General features: G+C 55.4%; 1 protein-coding gene across 2 annotated transcripts in view; it reads right to left on the bottom strand.

Annotated features, from left to right (window-relative positions):
* Positions 1-4,490: 4,490 nt before the first annotated feature.
* The window catches only part of RTN4RL1 (reticulon 4 receptor like 1), a 64,176-nt gene continuing 47,289 nt past the window's right edge, over positions 4,491-21,377 (bottom strand). For both annotated transcript variants that reach the window (XM_059046765.2, XM_067021087.1), the window contains exon 2: positions 4,491-7,650. In XM_059046765.2, coding sequence (XP_058902748.1) covers positions 6,326-7,650 — 1,325 coding nt within the window. In that variant the 3' untranslated portion in view covers positions 4,491-6,325. The remainder of the gene's footprint in view (positions 7,651-21,377) is intronic.

Here is a 21,377-nt window from a genome sequence, read left to right as displayed (position 1 = left end):
GTAGGGTTGTGCTTTCTCTCTGCAGGTGACATCGTATGTGTGCGCCCTTTGGGGTCTTGCTGAGACTGCACCAGTCCACACCTGACCCCGTCCCCTCCCTCTGTGGGTTTGTCCTGCTGGTCCTCGTCCCTGAAAATGTCTTATATGGTGGTCGTCCCTTGCATCTCTCTCTGGCTGGAGCAGAGCGTGGCCACCTGGATGCTGCCACATCTCAATCTCCGGTCAGCAGCTGCCACTCGGAGAGCATCATTATCTTGGCCGTGACCGTCCCTGAAGCTGGGGGGTTGGGTGACATGGAGCCGGTTGCCTCGGAGGCCTCCCACCTGTTTAGGTCCTGAGCACTTGCGTTTCATTCTTCCTTAGCGTCTATCTCCTGGGAAATGGTACTTACAGAGATTGAAGAGTTTAATACATCTCTCACTTCCTCTCTCTTCTGAGAGGAAGCGGCAGAGGCTGTGGTTGGCGGGGGCTCCCAGACATGCCCGGGTGAAGGAGGTGGAGGTGGCGTGGAGCCTCAGCCAGTTTGGAAAGCACTGTGACCCAAGCGCGTTCTGCAGCAGCAGTGTCAAATTCTGCCATTCAGACATGCCATTAGTGTGCACGCTGCCACATAGGAATCGGCGACACAAAAGGCACAGCCTTCCCTACCCTCCTGGTGCTTAGAAACGAAGAGCTCTAATGAGCAATAAGAGCTGAAAGCAGAGAGATGGAGGGCAGGCCACATGCGTGCAGGCTGGTGGCATACCTTGGAGGAGGCTGACCCACTTCTTTTGGAGGGAAGGGGCCTTGTGGGTCAGCTCACTGAAATACCACTGAAATTAGCCACTGCTGCCCGCGCGTGTCCCCTCTGTCCTCACCCCTCCCACATTGCTCTTGGAGCAGCGCGGCCTGTCAACACAGCCTCGTGGCTACTCTCTGCTTCTCTTTCTCCCTTGGTGCATCCTCAGTTCCTTCACCCAGTGGACTTTTTAGGACCATAATCCACCCTGATTCCAGCAGTCCTCTTAAAAGAGATAGGCGTGCTTCCCTGGTGGCGCAGTGGTTGAGAGTCCGCCTGCCGATGCAGGCGACACGGGTTCGTGTCCCAGTCCGGGAAGATCCCACATGCCGCGCAGCGGCTGGGCCCGTGAGCCATGGCCGCTGCTCCTGCGCGTCCGGGGCCTGCGCTCTGCGGCGGGAGAGACCACAACAGAGAGAGGCCTGCGTACCGCAAAAAAAAAAAAAAAAAAAAAAAAAAAGAGAGCTAGGCAAGGACAGCCTGCGTGTGAGCACAGGTGGGCATGCCTCCCTCTGAGCCTCCCTTTCTTCCTGGCTTTTTGGCTGTGCTGTGAGTTACTTAGCTAACAATAGATATTTACGTATACTTTTTTAGAGCTTATATTTATTAACAGCCTGCAAAGGGGGAGAGTGGGAGATTTATACTGAAAGCACAGTGAGTTAAAAGGGACAATTAGAGGAGCAGAAAGAGATATCAAGTGGAGAGCTGTAAAGGATATTTTAACGCGCAAAGGTTCTTGATAAATTTTCCAGGTAGACAGAAGGTGAAAGAAAATTGGCCAATTACAAGCTGATAGTGGGGAATTGGTGACATGGGATGGAATAATAGCTGATGGGTTAAACTCTTACTTAGGTCAGAAAGCCAGGCTGGGAGGAGGTGAGCCAGAATGCAACCACATTTGGGTCAAGAGGCTGAACGGTAGATGTTGGCCAGGACCACATCAAAAGGTACACTCACCCCTGATCCATATAAGAAGGTACACAAAGAAAGGCTGGCATCCTCCAGGTCAGTGTTGAGTAGGGCCCTGAGGCTCTGGGTCCCAGAGGTGGGGTCCAGCCAGGGGCTGGTGGGGACACTCTGGGCGGTGAAAAGACAAGGGAGGATTTGCTGGGAGCTGCTGAGACCCTGAGGCTCCCAGCTGGCTCCAGGGAGCCCTCCCAGCAAATCTGTTCTCTCTGACCCCCTGCCCTGCAGCTTGTCCTCCAGGAGGACTTCCTGGCTCCCCCAGCCCCCACAAACTTGCCAACAGGCCTTCTGGAGCCCCCATTTGCCATGGTGGCAGAGTGCTGAGTGATTAGTTAGGTGACAAGTAAACATTTGCTAAATGGGATTCTTGGTTCCCTGGTAATGAACAGCCCCAGCAGGAGAGAAAAAAGGGAGATGCAGTCTGGGGGAGTTCTGATGGTCTGCCAGGGCGGGCACATGTGGAGATGCCCTAGGGGGTGTCTGGGCAGCCCCTTGGAAGCAAGGAGAAGGGCTGCGGGTTGAGCCCTGCGTGGATGGGAAAGGAGGGAGTGTAGGAGACAAAACGGCTGTGGGATACTGTCCGTGCTTGGAAGCAGCAGGTGTCGAATGGGACTCTGGCCCAGGCAGGTTTCCAGGGAGTACTCCAGCTTGCCGGCATGAGGGAAGGATCTGGCTGAGCAGAAGAGGCAAGTTTCGATGACGAAATCCACTGTTGGGGGACACTGGCAAGCATGCCACGGGTGGGGGCCACGTGCTTGGAGAGGGACTGGGGGTTCGGGGTAGGGAAGAGGACCCCAAGGTGGGGGACTCACACCTCCACTTTCGGAGTAGGATCCAAGCCCCCAAGGCCCAGGATTCCTGGGCCTTCCGCTTGCCAGGCTCACCTCCCACACATCCCCAGACAGCATTCCCAGTCCTCAGCTCACAGTTGTTTGCAGATACCCCAAACATGGTGCCATTGCATGCCTCCAGCCCTCTGCCTGTAATACTCCCCACACTCTTCTCTGGCTGCCTCCTCATCCTCTGAGACCGTTCAGCATGTCACCTCCTCCTGGAAGCCCTCCCTGACTACCCCCACCCTGGCCGAGTTTCTCATGGTAGTGGGGGGTGCGCCAACAGAGACACCAATCCCACCCTGGTTTCACCAATCCCATACTCGCTTCCACATCTAGGCTCTGAGCTCCTTTCAGGAGAGCCACGTCTTCTCACTTTTAGGTCTCCAGAGCCTGGGCCAATGGCTGGCACATGTAGACCCTTGTTCAATGCTTGTTGAATGAAGGGTAGGGAGCCAGCCAAGCTCTGGGGCCTGGGGAGGAACTTGTGGAGAGAAACGCTGAGACCACTGGTGGTAACCCAGACCCTCCTGAAGGCCACTCCCCCAGAGAGGAGGGCTGTGTGGCTGGAGGTGAGAGAGGAAGATGAGGAGGTGGCTGCCTCTTGGGGGGCCTAGGGAAAGTGTTGAGCAAAGACGGCAAAGGGGCCGGCCCCACCACAAACAAAGGGGTGGGGGATGGCCTCAGCCTCTGCGAGGAAGATAGGGCTTCCAAGGCAGGAACCCACACCTCCCTGCCCTGAACCACCTAGGAGGGATGCTGGGTCTGGTGAGTTGAAAGGCCTTAGCTTAACTCCTGACCTGTGAACTTGCTCTGATGTTTCAGACAATGCTGTCATTGTGCCTGTGTAGCACATGAGCTGCTGAGTGACAAGTGATGTCATCCACAATAGAGCTGCTTTTATTCCCTCTACCTCTTAGAGGAGCAAGCTGCTAAAATACACCTGGTGTCTGGGCCCTTCTGCCTTGCCTCTAATTAAACAGTCAGCAATCAGAGACTGTGCTGCGCTTGACAGAAGCGGATCATTTATCAAACATTAGCATTTCTCGTACTATTTCACTTCCATACTACAGGACTTTCTAAGTCTTTTTTTTTTTTTTTAATTTAATAAAGTGCTTGGACTCTTGATTTTCCTGCTGAGGGCTGTGCTGTCTAAAGTTGGAAATGAAATCAACAACATAACAACATCCTCGGGTTCTACAGGGACAGCTAGGCCCTGGCACCGGCCTGGGTAAGAGCAGGCAGACCACTGGGAGCAAACGCAGGCCAAAGACAATTTGTTCTGCTGTCACCGGACTCCCTTTAGTGTACATTTCCAGCCTTGTACTGAGGAGGCTTTGTCCAGGCCTGGAAACACAGCCTCTTTCCTCTACCTGGGGAACTCTCTCCTGTCTCCAATGCCAGAGAGGCGGGTGCAGCCTCCAGACCCCATCCACATCCACTGCTACATGGGTCGGGCCCCAGCTTCCTGGAATCTCCTCTGGGCCCTAGGAACCAGCAGGTCCTTTCCGGCTACCCCCGAGCCCCCTTAAGAATCAATAGCTCAGCTGCTGCTGTGAAGCTCTTGGGAGCAGGCCGGGAATGATCCAGGGCCAGACCGCTCCGGAGACAGCCACAGAGATGGTGCCGACCCAGGGCAGCCAGAGCGTGGGAAGTGAGGCGTGTCCTGTGCTGGTGAGGGAAGAACCATGGAACCGAGAATGTGTGTGTGTGTGTGTGTGTGTGTGTGTGTGTGTGTGTGTTCGTGCACACACGTGTCCCAGTGAGTCAGTGTACCCCTGTTCCAAACAGCTCCTCCCACCAACAAACGTGCTTGTGTCCTCAGAGCTGCACCCAGCAGGCTCGCCCACCCCATAAAAGCCCAGGATCTGCAACGCCTTCAGGAATTCGGGGTTGGGAAATGAGAAACAGGGTTCTTGTCCAAGAGAATTTTTTTTATTATTATTTTTCTCTCTTAATTGGATTCAGTGTTTCCTGCTCCTGACACACATCCTCTCTGGTGGGGAATTTGGGTTTGTGCAAAGCCAAAAAAGATTGTGCCCGCACGGACACCAGCCAGCAGCATGGCTGACCTTGACTTGAGCTCCTCTCCCCTGTCTGAGCTTGCATGCTCCATTCCCTGCACGTCCCCACTCCTGACCCCTGAGTCTGGCCACCCCCTGACCTCTGCCCGTCCCCGGGGCAACTTCAGAGGGTCCAGGAGGGACGGGGCCTCCGTAATGCAGAAGTGCCTGAGATGGTTCTTGAAATGCCCTCTTTGTTCCCCTTCTGCTAAGGCCACCTGATGCTTTCCCTCCTGCCGCCCTACACGGGACCCTTGCTGGGATGCCCATCAAAGAGCCTCAAGGAAAAATTCAGCAGCTGAGCCACGCTGGAGGCCTGGGCTCATGCCCAGAGCATCCCTGGCCCGTCCAGACTGTGGCTGGCAAAACACTAGGCTGGCAACACTGCCCAGACTGTTGGACTAACACTGTGGACACTGACTCGCCCGCCGGCTTAAGAAACCCAAAGCCCCTTCCTTCCCGTTCTCCTTCCAGCCCATCCCCAGGGCCTAGCCCCCCGATGTCCAACAAGCTGCTTCTGGCTTCTCACCCTGATGCCAACAGCTGCTGTGTTGGGAGTGATTGGGCGCTCCGGGGTGGCAGACAGGCTTGTGCTGCATATAAAAACATGCTGATGCTCCAAGTATCTAAGAATATTGGTCCCCTGAAGTGATTCTTGCTGCCTCCCCTTCTCCCTGACCACCACCCCCCCCACTGCCCCTTTGCCCCAGGCCCTGGCAAGCCCAGGTTACATGGGGACTACCGTTGCCAGGTTGGAGTCTAGACAAAAATCCTAGAACTCCTTTCTTGCTAGAAATCACCCATACAATCTTTAGTTCAGCAGATATAGTTTTCTGTATAGTTTATAAACATAAGACATACAGTTTGGTAAAGGAGTAGGGCGGGGGGGCCTGTGCATTTGTGTGTATATATATACGTAGAGGGTGTGTGTGTGTGTGTGTGTGTGTCTATATATATATATATATATATATATATATATATAAAGTGGACATAGTTATAAAACTGCACCTCCTGTGAGAACCTCATTGCACACGATGAAGTTCTATATTTCAGCCTCTGATGATCTTTCCTTTGGTAATTGGTTCTTGGAGCCCAGCAGCTGGGCCTGGGTCTGCCAGGGTTGCCTGAGACATCAGGAATGAGAGGCGTTACCTCCGAGGGAGAGACTGAAGGTGGCACACGGTTGGATTCAGGGCAGGGTGACTAGGTGGCCTCAGGCAAGAACCCAAATGCCACCTGCTCATGTGCTCCCAGACAGCTGGTGGACCCAGCTTCTTTGGTGACCCTTGTCTGTCCTCTGAGTCCTGCTTCCTCTGGAAGTGGCGGGGGCCCTTCAGACCTCTCCAAATGACCAGGATTCCCAGCTCCCGTGGGGCACTGTCCCATCGTTGCTAATGAAGGATTCATTAGGTAAAGCAAGGCTTTACCTGCCTTGCTGGGTGGATGCGTCCACAGGGGCTCGGCCGGGGGCTGGCTGGGACAGCTGGGTGGGATGGACTAACCCCTTCCCGCTCGGGGCTGTACACTTTGGGTTTATAATCCACCGGGCAGGGCCCAGACAGCAGCTGAAGCCTCTACCAGCCTTTGCCTGAAACCCAGCAGATCCTCCACTTGTAAAAAAAAAGAAAAGAAATCCTGTTCCTTGGTGGACATGTGGCAGTGCTGGGTGCTGGGGCCCTGCGTCCTCAGCGAAGAGTGACCACCAGCCCCAGTATCCAGGCCAGGAGCGAGGCCCTCAGGGAACTGCCCAAGGAGGCCTGCTGCACCCCGCTGGGGGCACGGATGGGGGTCCTGCGGGCACACTTGCCCCTCCTCTTGGGCCGCGCCGTGGGCGTGATGTCAAAGCTGAACTTGTGCTGGAAGTCAGGGGCATAGTCCTGCAGCTCGTGGGCCTGCTTCCTGGTGCCTGCCTTCGAGACCTGGTTGCGATTCCTGTGGCTGGTGCAGTTCTTGCCCGGCTTCTTGTGGCCCGACCGAGAGCCGGGCAGATGGCCGTGCGGGTGGTCCTTGTCCCTGGCGGGGCCACGGGGTGGGTGGTGTTCCTTGCGGGAGGCCCTGTCGATGGTGCTGAGCGTGTGCGACTTGATCTGGTGCGGGGACGCCGGCCCCGTGCAGTTCCGGAAGTCCTCGGCCCTCAGCAGCTTCAGGTCCTGGCCACGCAGAGGCTCGGGGGACACACAAGGGACAGCGGAGCTGGAGCCACGGAACCTTTGCAGCCACTCCCACAGGGAGCGCGCCCGGCAGCCACAGTCCCAGGCGTTTCCGTTGAGGCGGAGGAACTCCAGGGCCCCCAGGGGTGCCAGGCAGTCGCCCGGCAGCTCGGAGAGACTGTTGTTGAAGAGGAAGAGGGTGGTCAGCCTGCGGAGGTCGTGGAAAGCCTTGTGATGGACCCACTGCAGCTGGTTCTCGTGCAGCAGCAGCCGGTCCAGGTTCACCAGGCCCCGGAAGGTGTCCTGGCCTAGGCTCCACAGCTTGTTGCCGTGGAGAAACAGGTGGCTGAGGTTGACCAGGTCCACGAAGATGTCGTCCTGGAGGTACTCGATGTGGTTGTCCTGCAGGTAGAGGTACTGCAGGCTGTGCAGGCCGCCAAAGACGCCGGCCGGCAGGGCACTGAGCCCACACTTATAGAGGTAGAGGGCGTGGAGCTTCACCAGGCCCTGGAAGGTCTCGGGCGCCAGCGTCCGCAGCTGCCGGTTGTCGCCGAGGTCCAGCTCCTCCAGGTGCACGAAGCCCTGGAAGGTGTTGGGGTCGATGAAGGTGATGTTGTTGGAGTAGATCCACAGGGTGACCATGGAGGGGCTAAAGTGGCCCTGCTGGAGGAGGGTGATGCGGTTGTTCTGCAGGAAGATGCGCTCGCTGTCCTCCGGGATGCCCTCGGGTACGGCCGCGAAGTTGTGCGCCTGGCAGCTGACCGTCATGGGGGCGGGGTAGCACACGCAGTCCCGCGGGCAGCCGCCGCCCAGGGGCAGCTCCCCGGCCAGCAGCAGCAGCAGCAGTTCCACACAGCACCCTGGCGGGGAGAGAGAGCACAGCCAGGTCAGGGGCTGCCCGGGAGGTGGGAGACACTCTGGGTGCTGGGCTCGATGGGCACGTGACCCTCCTAGGCCGCTGGGGCTCCGTCCTCGTCTTTGCTGCGCTCAGCGGTCTGGGGTCATAGCCCCCCGAGGTCCTGGCTCTTGATGGCTCCCCACTCCCTGGTGCCTCACCTCTACTGGGGGTTCTACCCCAGCCTGGGCTATGAGATGGGTTGGGGTAGAGGCTCTGATCCCCCCGGCACCCGGTATACTTCCTTAGCCCCACCCAGCCAACCCCTAGCCCCGCCCATAGCTTCTGAGCCCCACCCCCTTAGGCTCTGTCAGCCCTGGTAGGATTGGGGTCCCAACCCATGGACACAGCAGCTAGCTTTGGGTTCCTGTCCAAGCTCTGCCACTTACTTGCTTTGATCTGCCTGAACAGATAGTGGTGCAAAGTCCTGTTCTAACAAAGTAAATATCTCATATGGACTCCTGAAGAGTCTTTTTATTTAAATTATTCCCAGTGACAAAGCATGCATACATGACACCAAAGTTTATCTTGAAAGATTTCTCATTTACAGTGCCTGCCATGTCCTCATGTATGCACCACCCCCTGTGCCTCAGTTTCTTCATTTCTAAAGAGTAATAGTTGTCCCTCACAAAGGACGTGTGTGTGTGTGTGTGTGTGTGTGTGTGTGAGATGGACTGGGGGAAGCACCAAGGCTGATGGTTCTGGGATCCAAGGAGCAGCCAGAATGAGGCTGCCCCGCACTGGGGTCTGCCTTCCGGCCTCTCCCCTCTCCCTGCCTCGCTGGAGATCCCAGGCTGTGGCTGCAAATTAGGCCCTGACTAGCAATTGTCCGAGCATTCCCCCTGTAGCTTCCCTCTAATTGGGCGTTAATTAGGCGTTTGTTAATGGATCCTTAAAATAATTTATTTTCGATGTGTCCAGCCCGTGGTCGGATAACAGCCCCGCGCTCATTATCGGAGCAGCCTCATTATGGATGATCCTCATTACCTGCCTTTTTCCAGGGTCGCAGCTGCCCCAGGCAGCCTGGCAGGTATGCCAGTGTTGGGGGGAACGGGCTCCAGGCCTGTCGACCCCCACCCTGCAGGGCCGGGCAGCCATCTCGTCTCTGCCCAGGTTGGCCTCCCGATCCTTCCCTTCTAGCTTGGCCAGCCAGGCCTCTGGGGAGAGCCGAGGACCTGCGGCAGTTTGGCTGAGGAGCGTGTTGAACAAGAGAACCAGCCCTCCTGGCCGCTCTCGGGCCAACCCCGCTCCCAGCCTCAGGCCGGCCGCCACCCCAGCCGTCTGCCTGGGCTCAGGTGGACCTCACCACGACTGCCACTCCCTCTTTGCTCACGGAAACGGCGTCATAAAAAAGTGACAACTCCCAGCTGTTGGGAGCGATGGGCTCCCAGAGAGTAACAGCTGCTTCCCGTCCCCCTGTAATCACCCGGCTTTGACCAAACGTTTCCAACACATAAAAATCATCGCACACGATGCGGTTTTTGCATAATTGTGTTTGGTCACGATTTCAGAGCAGTTATGATCTGGGCAGTGGTGGCGGTGACAGAGCAGCTGTGAGGTCCCTTTCTGGGCTGGGCCACGCTCTGTGTGGCCCCTGCCCTGCTTCAGTCACTGAAACCATCGGACAGCCTGCAGGCCAGGCCCCGGGCGGGGGCCTCCTCAGTTTCTCCCTGCGTAACAAGAGTCGTTGATGATGGCTATGCCGGCGCTGCCTGTGTGCAGTCTGACCTCCAGTCCGCCACTGCTCTCCTAGGTCTGGCCAGGGGGGGCCCTGGGCCCGCAGGAGGAGACAGGACAGTGAGGACCCTCTAGGAGCCTGGGCCCCAAACCCCAGCTGACTCTCGGGGAGGCCGCCCACTGCCTTGAGCCTCCAACACCCAGGCTGGCAGGAGGGCCCAGCCCACAGCGGCTGCCGGTTCAGAGGCTGCCCCCGCTGTCCGCCCGCTCAGCTCTGCTCTGCTCCTCAGCCCCGCCCAGGCTGCCCCCAGGGCGGTGCCCCCACCCGGCCACTCTGACGGAGCCCAGGGTGCCCCTCCGAGCTCGAGGGTGCTCACTGTGCCGAAGGGGACAGGGCTGGGGCCATTCGTGGGAACCACAGGGCCACGGCAGACCCCAAGCCCTGGGGTCCTGCAAAGACAAGGTGTTTCCTTCCCTTAAGTCAGGCAGGGAGAGCCGCTCACGGCGGCGGGAGCAGGAGAAGCCGTGTCTGCCTCAGTGCTAATACCGCCCGCGCTGTGCGGCTTATAGTGTTTACAAAGTGCTTACACTCCTCTGATCCTCAGAGCTGCCCTGCCTGCTGAGGCCTTGGGGAGTTTTCCTGTCCCCGGACCTGGGGTGGGGCAGACAGCCCGTCTGCCTGCTGCTGTGGCTTGTCTCTGAAGTTGTCCCCAGAGAGGCGGGGCGCTGGGGGGGGGGGCGGCTCCACAAAGAGCCACACCCCTCCCTCAGGCAGGTGCCCCCAGGGGTGCTGGGGCCCAGGGGAAAACAGGTGAAGACCATGGTTTGGGTAAAAGAGCCAACTGTACAAAAATCTAGGTGTGGGCTTAGCAGCTGGCGTATGAACACACTTTAGCAGATGGGAGGGGTCAGATACCGGGGGTGGGGGCGGGTGGTGTAAAGGTGGCACCCAGGGCAGGAGCCACTGTGCTGTTGTTCCTCTGAGAGGGGCCCAGGAGAAGGCAGGGACCCCAGCCGATGCCTAGAGCTGCTCTCCATCCTCCAGTACCGTCCAGATGCCACAGGACCTGGGCCAGGGGAACCGCCCTTGCAGGGTACCCCTGCCCCCTCCCACTGGGCACTGGGGTGGGTCTCACCTGAGTCTGCTTCTCCACCCTGGAAGCTGGTCCCATCTTCAAGGCCAGCCCTGGCCCAGCTCTCCCAGCCAATCCCACCTGCCTCTGGCACCCCTGCCTGAGCCAGTGGGTGCCCTGGCCATGGATCATCACCCTGCCTGTTTCTTCCCAGGCAGGCTCTGCACTGCATCGCCACGGCTCCTCCTGTGTCCCCTGTGCCCCCTCTGTGTTGTCAATGGGAGCCCCGACCTGTTGATTGCTGATTAATGTACTAACAATGACATCGGTGCCTTTGCTGTGCATTTTAAGATTGCAAGTTAGCAGGAATAAAAGTCTCCATGGAGAAGCCTTGCACTTCCTCTCATCAGCCTCCTTGCCCCCTCTTGAGGGGGCAAGGGGGTTGCTCTGCCTGACGGGGCTGAAGAAAGCAAGGCGGCGGGGACTCAGACTCCGGACTTCCTCAGGTTCTCCTCTGCCACCCCCTCCTCCCCCTGCTCCCTCCGACTCCTCCAGGGGCATCCACCTGACTGTCTGCTCAGCTGCTCCCAGACCTCCTGGCCTCCCACACATGAGCTCACACACATCTCTGCAGCCTCATTCATTCCCTCCTCCATTCAACACTTGCTGCCAGAGTCCTGGAGTATCCTGAGTGCCGGGGTGGGGAGGGGCCTGGGATGAACTTGGCAGGTCCTCATGGACTAGCAGATGGGGGTCTCAATACCAGGCAGTCCAGCAGGTGCCAGGCCCAGAGCAGGCATCTAGGCGTGTGCATGGGGAAGGCGCCTGCTGCCTTGTGCCATCTCCTCCACAAAGTCCCGTTGCTCCCCTGCCAGCACAAAGGATGTGCAGGAAAAGAGAGCCGGTACTGTTTTCATGTCCTCCTTCCTACAAACCCCCAAACCCCTCCTCTGCTGAGCAGGGACCTGTGGGGGCCGGGGTGAGTAGCCTGTGCATGGGTGGGCCCCTCACCCAGTCCACTCAGCAGCCCATTCATAAGATAGGGGCTGGACCCGGTGGGATGTGTGGAAAGGGCATTCCAGGCAGAGGGCACAGCATGTGCAAAGGTACTGAGGTGGGGAAGCAGGTGGCAGGCCCTCTCTCAGCCTCTAAGTAACCAGAGCTCCCTAAGATGCTGTAACTACAGCTCGGCTGGGTGAGGGGCACCCAGGGCTGGGGAGGCCAGACAGCTCCCTACTGGGACCAGCACTGACAGGGCCCCTGCTCCTGTCCCAGGCCAGATGGCCAGCATGGCAGGGGTCCTGTAGCTTCCCCGCACCCGGAAGCAGGAAGGGAGCTAACCAAACAGGACCCAGCCCTGAGTACCAGGTTCTTTACGTGGGATCCTCATGACACCCCACGGGTGCCGCACCATTTCACAGAGGAGGAAATGAGCCACAGAGGGGAGTGGCCGACCAAGGCCACACAGCTGGTGAGCAGGGCAGGTGGGGCAGCCTCATCCGAGGGCTGGTCAGTCCTCCCTGGCCTCAAGGTCTTGGGCCTCACCCTGACCTGAGTCTGGTGCCTGCCCCTCCCTACGCCTGTGCAGGGACAGCCCGATGGGTTGGCATCCCCAGGAGCCCCCAGGCAGCTCCGTGGGGCTTGGAGACGGGTCAGCCATGTGGTCAATCCTCTGCAGCCTGCCCTCCCCATGCCCTGGGCTCGGCTCCCTGCCCACCTTCTGCCCCAGTCTTGCCAGATGCTCCTCTCTAAGCTAACGAGATGACACTGCTGGCTGGATAACAGCCTCAGGCCAGGCCAGCTGTGCTCACATAGCGACTGGCGCCTCGGGCCACTCAACGGTGTCCCTTGTGCCACACCCAAGTACAGGCCACTTCCCAGAGACAAGGAAGCCATCCAGGACAGAGCTGGGCTTTCCTCCCCCTCTGGTCCTCTCAGTGCTAGGCGTGTCCTGCTCCAGCATATGTGTGTGCTGTCCCCTCTGCCCGGAGCACTTCCCAGGATACCTGCAGGGCACCTCACCATTCAGGTCCCTCCTCATGTCACCTTCTCAGTGAGGCCTTCCCCAGCAGCCTATTTTATTTTATTGTTATTGTTATTGTTATTTTGGCCATGCCGCTCGGCTTGTGGGATCTTAGTTCCCTGATCAGGGATTGAACCCGAGTCCTCAGCAGTGGAAGCGCGGAGTCCTAACCACTGGACTGCTAGGGAATTCTTCCCCAGCAGCCTATTTTAAATGGCTCCTTCCTTGTTTTACTTTTCCCTATAATATTCATTCTCTCCAGATAACTTATTTATTTATCTTGTTTATTTTCTGTCTCCCCTCACTGAGTGGGCAGCTCCATGACGACAATGGTTTTGTCTGGTGTATTCCCTGCTGTACCCCCAGGGCCTAGAACAGTGCCTGGCATACAGTACGTGCTCAAGAAGAAAACCCTAGGCCCAGAGCCTGGCTCATAGTAGGTGCTCAATAAACATAATGGTTCTTATTAGCACAGAGGCCTCCGGGGTGACAGTAGAGACTCAGCCTTGGCTCTCTCCCAAGGGATCCTTGGCCAGCAGAGAGGTGACAGGTGGTAAGGAGGGCTCTGGGAGGGAAGATACACACCAGGCCTGCCTGGGGCCTGGGGCAGGTGACCAGAGCAGGTTTGCCTGAGACTCGGGGGGTTCCCAGGACACAGGATTTTCAGTGCTAATATCTGAAAGTCCCAAACAAATGTTAGTCACCCTACCTGGGGACCAGGACTGTGCCCTAGCCCCCAAAAACCTCTGGCCACAGGATGGGGAGGGAATAAATAGGCAGGCATGAAGCGTGAGTGTTCTCCAGACACCCACAGCTCAGGCCCTGTGCCTGCAGCCCGGGCCCTAGACAGAGCCTGTGTGTGTGTATGCGGATCTGTGCACATCTATCTACGTGTGTGTTTATCTATGTGTGTGTACATGGCCATGTGCACGTCTCTGAATACATGCCTGTGCATACGTCAGCACACACTTGTGTCTAGAGACCATCAAAGGGGCTGGCCGCCCAACGCTTTCATCCTGAGCATCCCGAACTCCACCCTGGAGAGGGATCAGGGCCCTCTTCCGGGGAGAGGCACACCCGTCCTTGACATCCCCGTCTTATCTGAGCGCCCACTTGGGCTTTGCCTATAGCTCACGCTCTCCTCCTGACACGCTGAATTACGTACCCACTCCAAGCCCCTCCAGCACACCAGGATCAGCCTCAGCTGGGAAGTGGGCGGCCCCTTGTTGGAATAACCTTCCGGCTTTCATCTGCTGCGGCTAGTCCGAGCAGGCCTGGCCAGGAACGCCGTGCTAATGGGGCTGCTGAGCTCTCAGGGGGCCTTGTTGGAGCAAACTTGGGCTCCCCTATCCTTTGCCTACCCGTGTCTACCACCTCCTCGCTTCGGGGGTCCCTGCATGGGCAGGGGAGGTGGGGGGACACCAGAGGCCGGCACAGGCAGCTCTGTATCCATGAACTGCCTGGGCCTGGGACCAGCCTCAGTGGGAGCACGTATCAGCTGGACAAGCTCACGCAGGTCAGTAAAGCTCCACAGCCTCAGTTTCTTAGTCCGGGAACTGGGAGTCAGAGCATCTGCCTTCTTGGGTGTCGGCAGCACTCAGTGAGGCTGTGCCTTGAACCAGTACCAGGTTCAGCTGCAGGGGGGGTGCTTCCAAGGCTGATGATTGCGTTACAGCTACTGCATCAAAGGGAGCTGCTGTACCCCCTCCCCCGTGGACCCTGGCTTTCGTCCCACTCACCCTGGTGCTCCCAGACCCCAGAGGCTTGGCAGAGAGACCCGATAGATCAGATACCGAGTCAGAGCTCAAGTTCAAGTTCCCTGCCAGGCCTTGGCTGCCCCAGGGCTTAGCAGGTGGGAACGGGGTCTTGACCCCTGTACTTGGCCCTCTCTCCCAGTCCATCCCCCCACACCTGGACCTGCCAGCTCTCTGCACAAAGTCCAGGGCATGTGAGTTCTACCTTCACCTCGTGAAGCTCCCCTGGGGCTCATAATATGTGTCCACTGTTACTCAGATCTGCTTCTGGGAGCCCCAGAACCTGGGCTGTGGCAGCCCAGACTCCAAGGCTGAGGGCGAGGGCCTCTGAGAGCCAGACCTTCCCGTAGTTTTTGAGAAGGTTCTGGGCTCTGCCTCCACCCTGTGGAACCAACTTTCCCTTCCCTCAAACCCCAGAAACCTGTGGGCCCACCTGCAACCAGACACGCCCACTGACACCCACGTGGTATCTACGGTGTAATCAGTGGGGCTGGGAACCTCTGTGGGGGTGGGGCAGTCCTCAGGGGCAAGTGTCTATTGAGATGCCTGCTTAGGGAGTCCCTGAGGGGGGTGTGAGGGAGAGGGAGCGGTGGGCAGTGCTCTACCAATCCCTGAAGGCTCTGGCATTGGGTGACACAAAACAGAAGACGGGACCCAGCCTTTGAGAAGCAGGTGAGGCACTCTCCACCAGGAGCCCTTGTTCCGAGTCCCCGGAACAGCTGCCCCTTCCATGTTGCCTGTGAAAGGCCTTCAGAGCTCACATCCGGGGTATCGATCATCCCCGTTCTGGGCAGGACCTGGAGGGGCGTGGGGTCCAGGGAGGTTGTTTGTTTTTTAAGATGGAAGAAACTAGAATCTGTTTGCACGTTCCTGGGGATGATCCAGGAGGAAAGAGAGAGAAAAACTGATGCGTTAGGAGTGAGAGGGCCAAAGAGACAAAGATCCAGAGCTCCAAGGGAACACCTCCCACGCTGTAACAGGACGGAATACGATATATTCAGAGGAGACGATGAGTTAGCCTCCGTGGGCTTCTATTCTTTCCAGGAGGTAAGTGGGGGTCATCAGCTGAGAGCGAAGGTAGGGAAGAGGGTGGGAGTTTTAGGAGGAAGAAGACAGAATGAAACAGGCTCTCTGTGTGGTAGGAAATCAAACCACCCCGGTCACAGGAGAGGTCTGTGGAGACAATGAAACAGAAAGTGTTTGCACACCCACTGCCCCAGCCCCTGCCCAAGTTCTCCTTGCCTCTAGCTGGACAGGTGGGGCTGTCTGGCCCCTCCAGTGAAGCCTGCTCACATCACTCCCCTGCTGACAGCACATTAGCTCAGTAAATATTTACTCCACCCCTTTTCCTCTGGCCAGGCACCGTGTCAGGAGGGCTCTGGGGACAAAAGACCCAGTTCCTGGCCTCCATGAGCTGACAGTCTCCCCAGATGCCTTCAGGATAGTATGTTGTGGACATCTGTCACTCCTTCCGGTCACCCAGCCGCTAAACCCGCTTCCTGTACTTGGGAGATCTCCCAGTTTATGTGAATAAGGCCTTCCCTCCTTGTGGAAGCTGAAAAGGTCCATCCCTCACTTTCCCAGCTTCCCTTGCAGCTCCGGCAGGGCCCAGGGCCTGGGCTCTGCCCCCTCGACACAGCTACCCTAGACTTCTGAGCTAGGAGTTAGTGAGGCAGATGAGCAGGGGCCCGAGCAGGATCCACGCTTGCCGGGATGGCAGCGGTGGCAGAGCCAACGGGGGCAGGGACTGTGGCGGGAACACTGCAGGTGCCCGCTGGAGGTGTCTTTGCTTCACTTGGGGCGTTGTTCCTACCTGGGGAGTCCCCAACCCTCTGGGAGATTCTGTGAATGACCCAGTATCTTTTAAATAAATTTGCCTTTTATTTACATTAGTCAAGGCAGGTGTCCGTTGCTTGCAAATAAGAATTCTCACAAATGTGAGGTCCCTCCAGCTGAGCATGGCTCCTAAGCCCATCCATGGTCTGGCCCTGCTCTCCTGATTCCCACTCTCCCTGACTCACTCCCCTCTCCCTGCCTTCTTGTGGCAGCAGCACCCTAAGTTCCCTGGGGGTGGGGTGGGGGGACCACCCCTCCCTCATTGCAGGTGATTTAGGAGGCAGGGCAATCAACCTGGCTCAGCCAATTAGGAATTTGAACCTGAACATGAAGCAGAGTGATTCGGCTGCTTCACCCTGGTGGGGCTGTCCTGAGGACACTGCCCCAGGAGTTCTTTCCACTAAGACCCCCAGGGCCTCCTTGGTCCCTGCCCTCCCCAGAGCTGGGCTGTTCAGCTTCTCCTTTGGGTCCCATTTTCTTTCTGCAGAGGTCCATCCAACACCCTTCCTCTTGGCTATCAGGATCCAAATTCTCTTCAGCTCTCAGGCAGCCACCCGCTCTAGAGGAGCCAGGCTCCTCCCCAGCCCAGGAAGTGGGACTTTATTCCTCTACTCCACTGTCAGTGATTGGTTTAAACAGGAGCATGTGACTCCATTCTGACCAATAAGACACAAAGATAATCTGCTGAGAGACTTCTGGGAAAATGTGTCCTCCTCTTCAAAAGAAGCACAAGGAAGGGATGTTCTCTTTTCCTGCCTCTGAGTGTGGTTGGCTGAGGATGAAATGCATGGTGCTGAGGCACCACCTTTCAACCTTAAGGGGACCAGCCTAAAGATCAAAGCCACCTCGGCAAAGACTACAGAGCATCAAGATGGAGAGAACCTGGATCCATCATGACCTTGTGGAACATATGAGTCCACCAATCCTGGGATCTGCAAACTTCTTGGTATGTGACGTAATAAATCCTCTTCTCGTTGGGCTTTCAATTACTCACAGCCAAAGTGTCCTAACTAACATACCTTTTGATGAGTTCTTCTTCTGCTTTAGTCAGCCAGACTAGATTTCTCCAGCTTGCATCCAAAGAAGTGTACCTTATGTTCCAGGTACATGCATGCCTTGGTGGCTCACACAGGACCTGCTCCAGGAAGCCTCCACAGACCCTACCTTCTGTGTTTTCTTTTCAACTTTATTGAGACATAACTGCCCAATAAAATTGTAATATATTTGAAGCGTACATCATGATAATTATGTGTGTTTATATATGTGTTCTATACAAACATAAGTTATATATAAAACATAGACATATAATTTCATGAGAACATTTAAGTTTACTCTCTTAAAAATTTTAATTACACAACATAGCATGTCAACTCTATTAGTCATGTTACATTTTAGATCCTCAGACTTTATTGATCTTATAGCTGAAAGTTTGTACTTTCAGACCAACTTCTATTTTTCCCACCCCCAGGGAGTAGAAATACACTGGCCAGACCCTACCTTCTGGGTTAGACCGTCCTCCTTCCTCAGCGCTTTGCCTCTCACTGCACTCCCCACTCAAAGTCACCTGCCTTCACCACCAGAGGTGTGGAACTACTGGGGTGTCCAATTGGTGCCTGGTACATGGAGCTTATCTGTGCATAACTGGTGAGTGAATGAATGAATGAATGATTTAGCTGATGTAATTCTAGCCCAAAGCGAGGAAACCAGGTGCTTTAGTTAGCTGAGATGGCTTATAGTGGGTAAACATATACAATATATAACATCCAATAAGTTTTAGCCGCTGGAGGACCCCAGGGTAGGGACCTCATGCCGAAGAGGATAACTGAGTTTACCAGGCATTTCAGGTCTCACCTCACAAACCTTGCTCTCTTGACCCTTTTGCAGAATCTATCTTGACTGGCTACTTAAGACACTCGGCAGGGAATGCTTCAAATGGATCTGTGGTGTTCTGTGTGTGAAACTGAGCAGCAGACTCAGAGATGTTTACTTTCATATTCGCTGTACCTTATATATGCTTGCATTTGCTATTTAATAAAAAAAATAAATCATGCAAAAAAAAAAAATATACCCCGCCAAGTTTAGCTGAGAATCTCAGGTCCCAGGCCTTGAACTGCTTCCTCCTCTCTGTTGGTAGGGCCCCGTACTTTCTTCAGGGGCCCTAGTCTGGCCAGCCACCAGCACATGCCAGTCTCTGACCCTTCCCCAGAGAGCTTTAGCCCAGGTAGCACGGGCTTCCCGGTGTCCCCCAAACCCTATTTTCCACCACAAGTTTTTTCTTTAAAGTCACTCTTGATCATTTGTTTTAATTTTAAAGTAATACTTGCTAATTGTGGAAAATGTGAAAAGCATGGAACTAAAAAGGAAAAATCACCACAATCCCATTACCCTTGACAACCATCCACAGTGCCTTGCTGTACCTTCTTATGAGACTTCCTTCATTTACGTAGGGATATATAAAATTTAAATAAAAATTTTATTTAAAGCAATAAAATTGGGATCATGCTATATAAGCAGCTCTGTATCCTGCCTTTTCTGCTTAACTTATTCATTCATTCAGCAGATCTCCAGGTGCCTCCATCTGTGAGGCTCTGCTCTAAGGCAGCCACAGGGAGCCCAGCAGACAGACTGACCCCATCCTCCAGGAGAATACTGTCTGATGGGGAAACAGACACTCATCAAACGGCCACATCCATATATAAGCACAGCCTGTAAGGAGGAGTACAGGGAGAGAGATCCAGGTAGCCGGGAGAGCTGTGGAGGCTCCCCTAGTTCGTGGGGGTGAGAGGGCTGGGAGTTTGAAGATTGAGAAGGACTCCAGTGGGATGGCTGGGGATTCCAGACAGAGGAAACAGCATGTGCTGAGGGCCTGGGGCCAGAGGCAACACACAGTTAAGTGACAAAAGAAGGTGTGGTAACAGGTACGGTTTTTAGAGACTGCCGAGTATCCTAGTGAATGGAGAGAAGATAATTTATTTATCTGTGAAACATTTAGATTGTTTTTCATTTTTCACTGTTATAAATTATCATGGCAAAACTGATAATATCAGTTGCCTCCTGGGAGGTTCTCCTGGAAGCTTAGGGACTAGGGTGAGGGGAACTTCACCTGTATACCTGTCAGGAACTTTCGATTTATTGCCATGTGAATGTACCTATAGATTCTTTTAAGAAGCAGTTAAATTAAAACTAAATAATGTTGGAATGAACATCTTTATGCATAAAGCTTTATCCAAATTTTTCACTCTTTCCCTTAATCAGAGGTTCATGGTCCAAGTCCTCTTGACAGACGACGATAAGTCACCTTCCAGAAAGGTTAACCCGTAAGAGCCTTAAGTTCTGCACCCAGAAAGTCACCACCCATGGGGGCTTTCAGAGACTCGACACTCTGCTTTGTTTGTCTTCCCAACTAGGCTGTGAGCTACTAAAGAGACGAAAGCTGTGTGTCTCATACGAAGAGGAGACCTCTGGGGTGGGGAAGCAAAGGAGATGAACGTGTGTTGAATGCCTCCTGTGTGCCAGACGTACCATCCTGGGGGCATCCACATACACTCATCGGATGTTCTCCCCAAATTATCATGAAGGTATTCATATCCCTGTTTTACAGTTGAGAAACATAAGGCTCAACAAAGTGTAGTGGATTTACCCAAGATGGTGGAGTCAGGACCCAGACCAAGATGGATCTGGCATCCAGTGATGGGGGAGAGCTCTCTCTCCTTTGAGGCCACTGCCCCCTCAGGGACCCTCCCCCACCGCAAAAGGCAGATACCCCACCTCCCACAAACTTGTGTCCTTGCTCCCTGGACAATAACTTCATACCTGCCCCTGTCTCCTCCAGCTTCAGACTCATGAGGCTGGGGAAATGGACAAGGCAGATGCGGAAGGAAGGGGAAATTCTGTGTAATACCATCGTCTGTATCACAAAACTCGTCTTAAGTGCCAGCCCCGGGGAATTGCTGGAGCTGGTGCAACAGAGGTGGGGCTGAAGGTCAGATTCAATTGGACTAGTAACCCCAGGGGGATGCTTGAAAGGGGCGGCTAAAGAAAGCATTTCCGGAAGTGAGGCCGCTGAGGCAGCAAGTAGGCAGCACGCTGGCTGGGCCTGGCTGGCCGACCAGGTCAAACCTACATAGTGGGGCTTAGTGGTGACGGGCCTGGGTTCACACATTCCCCCCAGCCGGAAACCTGCAATCTTGCCTCCCCCCCCCCAATAATGAGTTGGTATAAAAATGGATCCTGAATAAAATTGTCTGCAGTTTTCAAATTTCAAACTGCATTAGTCAAAATATATCAAATTTCCGTGTACTGACTTACCACCTGCTCAAAATCTGATCCTTTTTCAGCTGGAATATATTGAAATATGAATCACCTCCTGAGAGGAAAAGGGGAGAAGAAGTGGAAGGAAGGCCTTCTCAAAATGTGCCAGCGGGCGAACTGGAATCCTGTGCTCCTTGGGCTCCCCGGCCTCCCCCCGCCTCCTTGTGACAATGGCTCCCTGGTGGCCCATGCCCCTCAGCCACTTCCCCTTGATAAATACCTGGTTTCTAGCTCGAACCCCTATGCTCTGGGCAATCTATGCCTCATAGTGCAGAACATGCTCATTTCAAGTCCTCCAGCCTTTAAATAAGCACCTAATATGTGCCGGGCGCTCAGACTCACAGGGAGGCCGACCTGTAATCACACTGTGAAATCCTAAGATAACGCCTTTGTCCTCATCTATTTATCCTCTTAGCAGCACTGGACAGTGTTGGCCCTCCCTCCTGGAAACACTTCCTTCACTTCAGAGGTAGGGCTCAGCTGTTTTTGTCTCCTGCCTTACTGGCTGCTTTTCTTGGTCTGCTGTGCTGGGGGCTCTTCCTCCGCTTGATCTCTACACAGCCTGATTCCCCGGGCACAGCCCTGGGATCTTCTCTCTTCCAAGTCCATACCAATCCCCAGGGCGGGGTCACCCAGGGCCAGGTTTTAAATACCATCTCCACGGGGTGGGGGTGGGTGAAGATCAGACCAGCCCATCCAATGGCCCACCTGACACTGCCTCGTGGGTATCTAACAAGCTGCTCAAACTCTGTGTGCCCTAAAGGTGTTCCCCACACAGGCTTCCTCATCTCAGTAAAACGCCAACTCCATCCTTTTAGTTGCTCAAGTTGAAAATGTAAATGGCATTCTCCATTCTTCCCTTTCCCTCATTCTCTGATCCCTTTAATCCGTCAAGTCCCCTTGGTTCTACCTTCAAAATAAATCCTCAATCTGTTCTCTCATCACTCCATCCCCGTGGCCCGCACCCTGTCCCAGGCCACCATCATCTCTCCTCTGGACCACAGCAGTGGCTTCCTCA

The sequence above is a fragment of the Kogia breviceps genome, chromosome 19 (assembly GCF_026419965.1).
Source record: "Kogia breviceps isolate mKogBre1 chromosome 19, mKogBre1 haplotype 1, whole genome shotgun sequence".
NCBI classification, from domain to species: domain Eukaryota; kingdom Metazoa; phylum Chordata; class Mammalia; order Artiodactyla; family Physeteridae; genus Kogia; species Kogia breviceps.
This window is presented reverse-complemented; position numbering and strand designations above follow the sequence as displayed.